At 38.1% G+C, this 13,052-nt stretch overlaps 1 protein-coding gene and 1 pseudogene across 1 annotated transcript in view; both read left to right on the top strand.

The window, feature by feature from the left end:
• Window positions 1-12,737, top strand: part of adamts3 (ADAM metallopeptidase with thrombospondin type 1 motif, 3) — a 139,638-nt gene extending 126,901 nt beyond the window's left edge. The window contains exons 20-22 of the mRNA XM_069705990.1: window positions 4,811-5,018; window positions 6,939-7,056; window positions 9,951-12,737. Coding sequence (XP_069562091.1) covers window positions 4,811-5,018; window positions 6,939-7,056; window positions 9,951-10,435 — 811 coding nt within the window. The 3' untranslated portion in view covers window positions 10,436-12,737. The remainder of the gene's footprint in view (window positions 1-4,810; window positions 5,019-6,938; window positions 7,057-9,950) is intronic.
• LOC138625169 (piggyBac transposable element-derived protein 4-like) lies at window positions 2,551-3,480 on the top strand (annotated as a pseudogene).
• Window positions 12,738-13,052: the final 315 nt, after the last annotated feature.

Below are 13,052 nucleotides of genomic sequence, written 5' to 3'. Positions count from 1 at the left end.
ATACTGAATAAATATTAAACACATAGAGGATTATGCAGCCTTGGAGGAAATGTATATACTCTCTGACTGCTTTCAAGTTTGTTAGTTTTGTTGTACTTCTTAGACTCTTTGTAACTTCTTTTCTGTAAGAGCTGATCAGACCTTTGAGGAGAAATACAAATACAAATGAATACAAATATTAATGTATAACGTGGCTTAAGTGAGATTTAGGCCAACCTTGAGAACACTCAATCAGAAGAAATGTCAACGAGGACAATTGCATCCTAAAAATAATATAAATACAGAACTTATGATTTGTGTAGAGCAATAAAATAAAGAAGCTAGAATAATTTCACATTCAGTTTGATCAGAGGGTGAAAGTCCCAAAATGTACAAGAACCATAAATCATATACATTTATACTAAAACAAAACGGTACTTCTTGTTTATAGAAACTGCAGATTGGCAATGAGGTTGGATGAAAGCTTAATGGGCACCGACATATCAACACATGGGAAAGGTATACCTTCTGTAGATGAGATAGTTTTGAATATTGTGTAATACCTTGAAAATTTGTCATAGCAGTCTTTGGCTTTCAATATGGTACATATTGAGTATGTATTATTCTCTTTAACATCTAGTTACAATAGTTCAACATAATATTGACAACATGATAACTCACACTTTCTGTAAGTTTTCTTTTCAAACTGATTTCTTTTGGAAAACAAGCAGCACTGAAAACAGCAGACACATTTGTTAGTCTTAACAAGGAGTCCTGCAACTTTTGTCTGCTTAATTGAATTCTGAAATACGGCAGCCTCTGAATGTTTTGTTGCTATGTATACAGCAGAGGCTTTTTCATCCCAATGACAATTCAAGTTTCTGTGATAAAATGTTTTAATCCTTTGTGTTAAATGCGGCACTAAGACTGAACAGGACAAGTATAGACAAGAGTCCATTGTCAGAGGCAATGAGAAGATGATTGAGTTCTTTCAACTTCCACCAGAGCTGTTTCTGTACTGTGATGACTTAAAATCTTCAAACCATTCCTGTGCAGATAGTCAAAAAATGTACTTGACATTCATAGTCTACTCTGTGATCAATTATTATGTTTGTATGTTTGCCTCCTGTTAAAGCTTTGTGTATCTATAGAAATTATCATTACGATCCAAATTTCAGAATCAGAATCAGAAAGCCCTTATTGTCATTGTAAGCTCTGCATACAACAAAATTAGGAGTGCTACTCCTCTTTGCTGCATAGAAAATATAAATATTAAAAACAGAACACGGGAAAAACAATAAACAGTCTTTAAAATAAATATAGAAATATACTACTAAAATATGAATGTCAGCATAAAATGTATCTGAGATACATACTACTAGCTGTTTCAGAACCATGGACAGCGCTGTTTGTTGAGTGTAGGTGCTGTGCTGTGAAAGAAGCCTACTTGAACGAAGCAAAGGAGATCCATAAACAGATAGACAGAACACTTCATTCAGTGTCTCAGCCTGGTGACTTTTTGTGGTTGTACATAGAACTTCTGGCTTTAATTCCATTTCATTTCCACTATTGTAACAATCCATAGGTAGGAGGGAAATGTCAATAAAGTGATGTGACAGAGAGGAAGACAGCTGCCAGCAGCAAACAACAGTTTCTACGCAACATTTTTGACATGTTTTTCTGATTTCAGTGAACTGATCCTTAAAAGGAGTGTTTAATGCTCCACCCCACATCATTTTTATAGATTATGTTTAGATTTTCGAATTAGATATTCAATACATTCTGCATTACTTAACCATCATCTTAATGTCCTGTGTTAAATAATCATGCTTTTTCACACATGCACACCCAGTTTGACCTGGTAAACAGGAGATTTTGTCACATGTGATGAATTGTATTATTAATTTTGTATCAAAGTTTTGATTCCCATGACATCCCAAAAATGAAGTGAGTCAGTTTAGCATGACAGCTTTCTGAAAAGTCATTTAATCCTTGTGTGGTGTTCGGGTCTGTGGGACCCGTTTTCATTTTTTATCAAAAGAAAAATGATATGATTAATTATTTTTTTCAAACTGAGACTCATTGGCCTTGGCTCATTTTCTGTGAAGAACATATATCAGAACACATTTTCAATGACCACACACAGTACACCCCCCACCCCCTCCCCATACACATGTATATTACATACAGGATGTTTGGGTCCACTGGGCGGGACACAATAATAAATATAGCTTTGCCAGTGTGGTTCCTTATCGCAACTGACCAAGATGGCCAAAAGCTTCTCTGTTCAGAGGGCCTTGCAATTGATTTTGGTAGAGAGAGAAGCTTTTGATGATGATGTAGAGGAAGAGGTTTCAGAATGTGAGGATCACATTTCTGAAAATTCAGAGTCTGACAGTGACTTTGAAGAAGAGGATGAGATTGAGCATCAGCTAGTTCCAAAAGGAAGCCGTCAGCAGCCAGCTCCAGGACCAGAACAAGCCCGTCATCAGGTAGCAAGTGAAGAAATATGGATGCCAAAAAAATTGTGAAATTGAATGGTCTTCTTACCCAAGAAATGAGCCTCCCCGCATGGCTGCCAATGTGATAAGGATTCAACCAGGGCCAACACGGATGGCAGTTTCTCATGTGCAGGACATCAAGTCTTCTTTTGAGCTTTTCATCCCAGATTCCATTCAGAAAATGATTCTGAATTGCACTAATTTAGAAGGAAGGTGTGTTTTTTGGAGAGAGGTGGAAGGAGATGGACCAAACCCATTTACATGCCTACTTTGGGGTTTTTATGCTTGCTAGAGTTTTCAGGTCCAAAGGGGAATCCACAGAGTCCCTGTGGGATGCAGAAACTGGCAGAGGACTTTTCCGTGCAACAATGTCTCTGGAAAACTTCCACATAATTTCCAGGATTATCTGCTTTGATAACCGAGACGACAGACCAGCTCAGCGGCAGAGAGACAAGCTAGCTGCCATCAGGACAGTGTGGGACAAGTGGGTGCACCGCCTACCCCTGTTTTACAACCCTGGGCCTAATGTCACCATTGATGAGCAGCTGATGCCATTTAGGGGCCGCTGCCCCTTTAGGCAGTATACACCATCTAAACCTGCAAAACATGGTACAAAGATCTGGGCTGCCTGTGATGCCACTTCCTCATATGCTTGGAACTTACAAGTCTACACAGGGAAGCCTGATGGAGGAGCCCCTGAGAAAAATCAAAGAATGAGAGTTGTCCTGGACATGTCTCAGGGACTCAGTGGACACAACATCACATGCGACAATTTTTTTACCTCGTACAAGCTGGGACAGGAGCACCTAAAGAGGAAGCTGACCATGGTGGGAACGATACGGATAAACAAGTCTGAGTTCCCACCCCAACTGCTGACTACAAAGAACAGCCTGTCAGCTCCTCCTGGTTTGTGCACACGGCAGACACATCCCTGTTAACCTATGTGGCAAAAAAAGGCAATAATATGGTACTCGTGAGTACACTGCACACATGCTATTAAAAAACAAACAAAAAACTAGTGCCACTTTAATATATAAATGTGATCTAACAAAGGTAAAGGGCAAATATTTACCATATATGCTGTTTATATTGCTTGTAATTGGGATGAAGTAAACATCTGTTGAGTATTTTAACTTAAAATTGTTTGATGGTGTTGAATTAAAAACCCCAAAATGCAGCGGGTCCACCAGACCCACGAACACTGGCTGAATAACAAAAATATGAACACCACCCAAGAGTTAAAAGCATTTTAAATGAATTTATTGATGCATGTGCAGGAAACAGCAGAACTGCGGCTTGTTGAGTCTCTTCTAGAAGTTTGAAATAAGTCTGCATTCAGAGCACTAAGCCTTTGTATTTGCAATATTTCACTACCACATGCCAATTTTCTGTAACTGAGTTTCAATCCAAAGTCATTGAATGGTGTGTTCAAATATATTTATCCCTGCTTTTGAATGAAATTGTGCTGCCCTGCAAATAAGCCTAGAATGCATCATTTTTCATTGTGCCTGCCTTTTTTCCTCCCTTTGTACGTCCCTTGTGTCAGGGACCGTCTCAGCACCGTGGGTGTAATTGCAGGTCCAGAAATATTGGGAGGGTTTTTATCTAAACATGACCCAACATTTTGTATGCCGCTGCACAACAGCCATGACCAGAGGTATTATGTTTTCACGTTTTCTGACTGTTCATCCGTCTGTCTCATGTTCGTGAACGTGGTATCTCAGGAACACCTTGAAGGAATTTGGAACAAACATTCACTTGATCCAAAAGATCTTCAAATTTATCACAAACATTTACTTGGACTAAACCATGATCTGATTAGATTTTGGTGGTTAAAAGTCAAAGTAACTGCAAAATCACATGCATCACATCCCTTTTGAACAAAATATATCATAAATAACTTTTGGTTGACTATATCTAGGTTCAGGACTTCAATTATGTTTTGCTGTACTGCATTCGTATTACATCTGTACTTAAAGACTACTTAAGCTAAAGTAGAGACGATGTATGATTAAAGGATTAAACTAGTTTTTCCCAACATTCAGAGAAAAGTTCCAAAATGAGAATAATTTTGTGTTGCAGAACTTTTTTTTTTTTTTTTTTTAATACTTCTAATAACCTCTCAGATTCATCTTGTGTCCCTCTGGAAGTTCCAGACCCTTGGGGTGGGAAACACCAAACGAGCTAGATGTGTTGCGCAGCATGTGGTTTTCGTCTGTGGATTTATAGTAATGTTGATTCTTTTTACTTGTGTGAAAGATCTGAATCCTTCTTCTATCACTCACCTTAAATGTCCCTTATTTATCTGTGTTTCACATGTACTTGTCCAGATGGTTCTCTGATGAGTGGGAGCACTGTACAAAAACCTGCGGCAGCCTGGGCTTTCAGATCCGGACCGTTCGCTGCGTCCAGTTCCTCCACGACGGGACCAACCGCTCCGTGCACAGTAAATACTGCAGTGGTGAGAAGCCAGAGAGCCGGAGGCCCTGCAACAGAGTCCCATGTCCTGCACAGTGGAGGACGGGAGCCTGGTCAGAGGTATCTGCATGATTTCTTTAAAAAAAAGTTTAAAAGAGCCATTTTTCTTACAACTCTTGGATTAAACGGCTGACATTTTTACAGCTGATCACATGTTTAGATAAAATTGTTTTTTTCTTTGGTCTGGAAGTGGATAATTTGGCCACATCATCTTTTGTAGATTTATGCTGATAGTGCAGCAGTAGCTTTACAGCACATGTCACAAAAGTGGTTTCTGATCTTGGCAGGGTCGCATGTAAAATTAAACACAAGGCCTCTGTAATATTTCCTTGTAATGCAGTGCCAGATTTCATGTTTAGTTCATCCATTTTACTAGTCACAAATGAGACCTTAAAAACTATTAAAAATCCTATAATTCAGACATCTGGCTGAGCAGTGGGACAAAGATAAGAGCTAATAAGATGTAACTATTTAAGTCACCACTCATATTTTTGATAACATGGTTAGAATATTGTTATATGCAATATATGCTATATGCGCATTTGAGCATTCAGTGACAGTAGCAGTATTCTGTGAAATTGCAGTAATTGATTTATTCTGTTAAACTGTTCTTTATTTGTGAGTAAATTGCTGATTCTTGTGACTTCAAAATATTTGAAATATTCAAAATAATAAACAAATCATAGGTCAACTACAATTGTTGTTTTACAACCAAACCAGTTTACTTTTCATTGAGAACATTCAGGCTCCAACCCTCTTTCATCTGGGATCTAACGGATTTCAGACTAATTGCTCCAATGACATTTTCATTCATGCCAGCAGGAGATCGAAGTGTAAAAACAGCCAGTCACACAGTCATCTCAAGAGAAACATCCAGAAAAGAATTAGTGGTTTGTTTGTTGTTTTGACTGTATCAGCCCCTTCCCATTCTCAGGGCGTCAAATACTGCCGTTTTGTCACAGCTGTTCATCAGAGGCATCAGAGAGATACGCACAAGTTGTCGTTTGTCATCTAAAACATACGCACAATGCACCTTGTGTGTTATGTAATGAAGCAGATTGAAGAAGGTTGTGTGACAAAGCACAAAGGGTGGAAATCAGGAGCGGTTAGATAGGGAAAAAAGATTGATGAAGCAAAAGTCAGTGTGGATTTCTCTCAAGTAAACAAAACCATGATTTTTTTCCCGAACCCTAACTAAGTACTGTTTATGCCTAGCTCTAATCCAACGACGGCCGTTTTACATTTAACCCAATCCATGAAGTTGTCCTGCCCATTGTCACGATATTTATACCTATTCCCATTGGCCACATTTAAATGTGGGCTGAAAAACCTGCTGCCATACAGAGGGACATAAGGAATGTGAATAATTGTTTATGGCGTAGCACACTTTCAGATAGTCACTTCTTAAAGGTATAAATGTTTTTGGCCTCATTTATGCACATAAAAGTGACGGAATTAGTACTGGCCACTCTTTTCCCTCTGCACAGCCGGATTGTTGAGAGAGGCGAACTGAGACGCTGTTTGAGTCAATCACTTTAAAGCATGCTGAACCCTTTCCGCTGAAGTACATTTTTCATTCCAATGTGTTTAGTTTGCTTAGTTGTTTGTTTAAGATGCCTCCACTTCAACAAACACTTCAGTTCTTTTAATTCAGCAAATTCATCCAGACATTGTAAATTTGCTCAGTAAAATGAAAACAAAGTATTACCACTGAAACCGTCAACAAAGTAAGATTTCAGTTATCCAGCAGACAATTTTTTTTGGTGGTAAGTGATTGACTTTATTCCCAACAGATTTCCCTGTGCACTCTCAGAAAAATCCAATCTAAGAAGGGGATGGAGGAAAAACTGTTTATTTTCTATGTGGAATGAACTTGAAGTTATCCTGACAATTACTGCCGACTGTGTGACCTGCCTCCACTCATTTCAGCTCTTGCCCCAAAAACAGTATTCTTTGCTGACTCTTTGCACTCTTCCACAGTGCTCGGTGACATGTGGAGAGGGGATGGAGAGGCGTTTGGTTACCTGCCGGATTGGAGATCAGTGTAATGGAGATAAACCTGAGACTGTGAGAGCGTGCAGACCTGGACTCTGCTATGGTAAGCTTGTCAACTAATAAATGTCCCATATTTGACACTTTTCCAGTTTTTTATTTGCAGTCTTAATATCCCGAAAATCTTATTTCTGTCATTTTAAGTACTCAAAAGTGATGCATGCCAACGCCAACCACAAGGTTCCTTCAGTCTTGTAGCTTGCTAGCTCTGTGAAGGAATGACCTGTTGCTGTATGCAAATATTGGACAGTGTGCCGTGCTGAGGGAGGACATTTTACAGAAGCGTAGGTTTGTGGCATCACTGACTAACAGATGTCTAACCGCTTCTCCAAAATGCATAGTTGCTGCATATGAGCAGTGTGCATTTCTCTGTGGACTGAGTATTTTGACACTTTCACAGTTTGTATATAGCAGCTACACCTGCTTTAAAATAATAATAATAAAAAATAAAATTTGAATTATACAATATGGGACATATAAGAAGAAGAAAAACAAATGTCTGTTTAAATCAACACTCGCAGATTCAGTTTCTGTTTAATTCTATAAATCAACAAAACATGTTGCCTCCTTTAGAAAAACTCATTAATAATTAGACATTTTATTTATTCCAACAACTCCTCTTGACAAAAATACATGATACATTATTTGTCATTACTTTTCAAAAACAGCTAAACAAATCATTTTTACAGATTTCAACTACTTTATAAAAAAAAATCATGTATTTTGAGTTGCATAATTCATCACAATGAATATCAAGTCTGTATTAATTTGCTTTAAACTTCCATTATTGTTGGGTGATAAATGCAGTTCATGTCCAGATAGACTGAAGCATCTCAACTGGCTTCACAACAATAGTATAATTTAATTTAGACATTGTGATGGACTCAGATAGGTTCCAAGAGTCTGCCAATGCGTTTTATTGGTCTACAGAAAAGGGAAGCAATGCTGCTTGGAAGGAAGAAAATAGTATAGAATAGTTTTGTATAGTATGGCATAGTATACAATAATATGGTATGGTAACCACATCCTTCCCTTAATAGGAGACATGCTTGTTTTTTACTGGTTGAGATACTGTTCCACTTAAACTTAGACAGAATACTAAATTAACACAATTATAAAGCAACAAACTCCAAAAAATATTGGATGATGAATGGACATTAAATGTTCCATTATCTTGTATTTGGCACTTGTGACCAAAGTGACTGTTGTCCCATAATTTAGTTTTACCCGCCTGCATCATGCCCCTTCAATCTTTCCTCACACTGATTTAGAAAAGAACCTTTACTGGTAATCGCAGCAGTTAAAGTATGTCATGTCTGACATGATATTTGCAGCAGACACAGGAATGGACGAGGATGAAAAGCAAATAACACACATGATCCCATGTGTGAGTGACTGCATGACAACATTGTGCATCCTGTATTTATCTGCAGCGTACTTTACGTAGCTTCTGTTGAATATTGTATGAGAGGTTCTTGAGAGCTTTGCAATCAGCACTGCATTTTGAGTAGGCAGAGAGTAATGATTAAAGCAGTCTGTTTTATCAGTGGGTATTTGCTCTTTTCAGTGGGAATCCTGGGGAGAACAATTCAAGTCAAACCTCTTTTGCTTACTGACGTGCAGTAGCACATTTATATTATTAGAATAGAGAATATAAAGACAAGCAAGATTTCAATTTTGGAAAGGCTGAAACCGAATTTGTCTTTCATAGTTTTTTGGGGAGTTTACAGAGGGGTGTGTTTGAAACGCTGAGAAACCATTGACTCGTGCCAATGTTGTACTGTGTACTAATTGCTAATTGTACTATGTTGACTTGTATACTAATTGCACTACTGTAGAAATAGACACTCTAGAGTTGTGTATTAAAAGGAAGCCATTCAATATGTGCCAATTCTGTAATGGATCACGCCACGCCAAAGTTAACTTGGCATATGTAAAATGTTCTTTTGTGAATATTTGTTTATTTTCTAAGATTGTCTCAAATGGAATTCATATTTAAATAACTCATTACTTTGCTGTATGTTCAAAGTTGTCACAGCACTGTATGCTATTTAATTAATTTTCTTCTATTTTGTTTGTGTTGTACTGATACAATTGTGTCCCTAAGCAATACGCACACCAAAAAGTCAATAATTTCAGTCTGGATGCAGTTAGTCAAACTACTGCACATGTCAAAATCAGTCCCAGTTTGTGTCTCTTTGTATTAACATTACATTTGAGTCACAGATGTCTCAACAGTCTGAATGACAAAATGTTTAATTATTGCGCAAAAAGGTTTTAGTCATTGCATACTATCGCCTTTATACTGACTACTTATTTTGTTAATAATTAATCTTCTGATATATGAACAACACCACATGGACATGTAAACAAGGTAAAGAAACTTTATTTTCACTGTAGGGGGGTCTCTAAATGGGCTTTTTTTTTGTTAAATACCTTAAATCCAAATGGTTATAAAAGTCTTTGAAGATTCTGGAAGTAGCTTCAGAGGAGCCATAAGTCTTGTTAAGTGACACTATTGGTTTTTTTTTTTTTTTTTTTTTTTTTCCAAACATCAAACAAGCATCTTTCAAACAAACAGATATTTATATTTTAGAAACTCAAATGTCTAGTACTATCACTAATTCAAGAGAACATGAAACAAACTGGACCGAACACAAAACCTGGTAAGACTGCATGCAGCCTACAGTGGGAACCGTAACTGGGTCACAGCTCTTGTCTATGCAGAACAAAATGAGCAACATTCTGCTGAATGTGCTGCGGCTGAAATGTGCATAAACACTTGTCAGTGCTGTTAGACTCTGATTAAAAACAATGCCTCTGTGCTCTGTTATGCATCCACTTGCAGTCAGTCTTTTTGATCTTCTTTCAAGGGCATCTCAGCACTTTTCAACACTGTGACATGCACTGAGCTCACACTGTATGCTCTTTGACTTTCAGATGAGCCATGTAATGGAGACAAATCAATCTTCTGCCAAATGGAGGTCTTAGCGAGATACTGCTCTATTCCAGGCTACAACAAACTGTGCTGCGACTCCTGCAGTAAGCGCAGCGAAGCTCTGTCTCTGTTCTCCGAGGCGTCTGAGACGGAGGAACACGTCCGCTTCGGTTCAGCCTCCCAGCTGCTCGAGACATTAACAGCCTCCGTCGTGGGCAACAGCACTCGTGGTGTTAAACAAGGCTCCAGCAAAGGATCACCTACATCAGGCAACGCTGCAAAACGCATCACAACCCCCGCTCCGCTTAAGAAAACCCAATCAAAGTTCACTACAGCACCGAGGCGGGTTCCACGACACTTGGATCCCACCGGCAGGAAGCTGGCCGCCATGTCACCGTCTCCCCAGGCAAACCCTACTGAGGGTCAAAGGTCGAGCAGCTCGACAGATAGCCGGTGGCCTACAGCATATTCTGAAGTGGGGAGATGAAAGTGACACCAGTTGCCTCTAGGACTCCTAATGTACAATAGATAATCCAGCTTCATCCTGAGTCTTCTCACACCAAAAACACCACAGAGAGAAACAAATAGAAAGAAAGAAAGAAAGAAAGAAAGAAAGAAAGAAAGAAAGAAAGAAAGAAAGAAAGAAAGAAAGAAAGAAAGAAAGAAAGAAAGAAAGAAAGAAAGAAAGAAAGAAAGAAAAGTGCTGGTTCACTTGTTTCCCTTCTTTTTATGCCCCTAATATGGATTTAAAATATCACTATAAAATCTCACAGTGAGCTCCCAGATTATTTGGGCTGCCATAGCCGCCATGTTATTTTGCTCTCATACTTTAGTCGAAAAAACTATGCTAAAATCTTAAGGTAAAGGGGCACATGATCCAAAGGGAATTTTCATCCGTGTCAAATGGAAAACTAAATTTAATTCATAGTGATTCATTTCAGGGATACAAAATAGCCAAAGGACAGTTCAATATTCAAAAGATGCCTCTGTTTGCAACACTGACTAAACGTTTTAGTGTATTACAAAGAAATGGCTGCCTAATACCAACCACACTCTTTGACTCTTTGAACTAACAAGTATCAAATATGTCTTTGATGTGACCTACAATGTCACAGCTAGTGTGACAGGTGTCTGTATTTCACCTGTGATTGGTCTCTTCTCTGGTCCTGTCCTTTACTGAATCAGGCCACTGTGTTGTGCAGAGCTTTGCAGTAGCTCCTCCAGCAGACACTAATCAGACGGAGAGAGAGAAAATGTCAGCAGGTGCAGTCATGACAACTAATTCAATTTGAGGAAAAGTATCCCACACCCCAACAAGTAGGACTCACGCAGCACAGAAATAGGTAAAGGCATTGGTGCCGAAATCGTTGCGTTGTAACCTTTTAAAAAAAATCAACACAACTTGAGGGTTAATAGCAATACTCGCCATGCTGCCGCTGATTAATCTCGGTTGTGATGCATTTTACTAACATTGCATACTCTTGTTTAATGTAGCTATTAATAAAATGCCTCGATGTCAGATCTCTACGTCATAATCTTTGACATGAACGGGAGGTTTAGTTTTGTTATCATTTTGAAGTTAAATATAACGTTACCTTTACTTGAATGTTACAAACTGCCATTTTCTTGCCAAAAATCTTTGCTTGACTTCCAGACAGTTCAGCTGTCCCAGTACCTGTGATGTCACTGAAACTACAAAACCAAACACCGTACTTTAAGTGCAAATGGAAAGTGACCAGAGATGTATCTGTGAAAACCATTAGGAAAATGGTTTTAGTTGTATAGATTTTTTTTATGTCCACCAATTGCTGTTAAGTGGCATTCTGCAGTTTCTATGGAGATGGGTATTTATAAAGCTTCCTGTAAATACTGTACGTGAATCTATCAGTATTATTTTAAGGAAATAAGGATACTTTCAATGAATAAGAACAATACAAGTTGATCCAAATGTTTATCTTTTCAGTGGCAGTGTTGTTGATATAACTAAATGAACAAAATGAACTGAAAATGTGCTCTCGCAAAGTTTTCTTGGAGAGTTATATGAGAGGATTGGTACCTACTCTCATGTCTGTATGCTAAATATGAAGCAACCATCAGGAAACAGTTAACTTAGTTTAGCATAAATATAGGAAATGATAGATAGATAGCCTGTCTTTGTCCAAAGATACAAATCTGTCTATCAACATTTCTAAAGTTCACAAATTTGTATCTAACATCCCATCTTTTGGTCTGTACAAAACACAAATGGGAAAACGGTTTTGTCAACTTCATATTTACCTTCATATTTGGCATAAACATACAATATTTTTTTCCCAAAAGTTAAAACTATTAATAATGTGCATATTATGTACATTATTGTATCCCAGCAGTGTTTTGATTTTTTTTTTTAATGCGGTTTGCCATTGACCTTTTTGACTCTTTGTCTTGTCCTTGTAAACGTTTTTGCCCAGAAAGGTTGGCCAAAGAAGGGAAGTACGTGGGAAACATATCTGTCAAGTGTTCTCTGGATTGTATGTCATATACAGTAGACTCTTGTTCAGCTGAAAAATTCTAAGCACACTCACAATGCATCTGGAAAGCATTTTGACTTTGTGTAACAGTTAAAAAAACAAACACTTTCACCTCATCTTGAAATGCTGTTTAGATTTAGATTTTCAATTTATTTTCTGTAGTGACATATAGATGGTGCCATCACAAATACGTATAACACAAGTGCTGATTTTTATCGGGAGACGTAACTTGTAAGACAAACTTTATTGGTTTCTCCTGGTCTATGCACATTGTTATGCTGCCACAACTTTTTGATCGCAGCTGGTACTATTATTTCAAACACCTGCATTAAGTGATTGTTGACCACTAGGGAGCAGACGGACCCTAAAACAAACATGAACACAGCTCTCATATTCCCATTGAATTATGAAGTGCTAATGGATAACCAGTTAGCAAGCAGTTGCTTATTTACGGAGCATCTGTATGATGTTTCTGTCCATGTGATAAATGTAAGTCAATTATTTTTGAGTTAAGGGTCTACACCAGCTTGTGAGAAAAAAATTTAAAAAATATCGTGCTCTTTCACTGTGGGTTCAGCACAGTGAACGGCCCTC

This window comes from Brachyistius frenatus, unplaced genomic scaffold (assembly GCF_029030835.1).
Source record: "Brachyistius frenatus isolate BFR_SWC_R1_liver_20210118 unplaced genomic scaffold, ASM2903083v1 Contig_60, whole genome shotgun sequence".
NCBI classification, from domain to species: Eukaryota; Metazoa; Chordata; class Actinopteri; family Embiotocidae; genus Brachyistius; species Brachyistius frenatus.
This window is presented reverse-complemented; position numbering and strand designations above follow the sequence as displayed.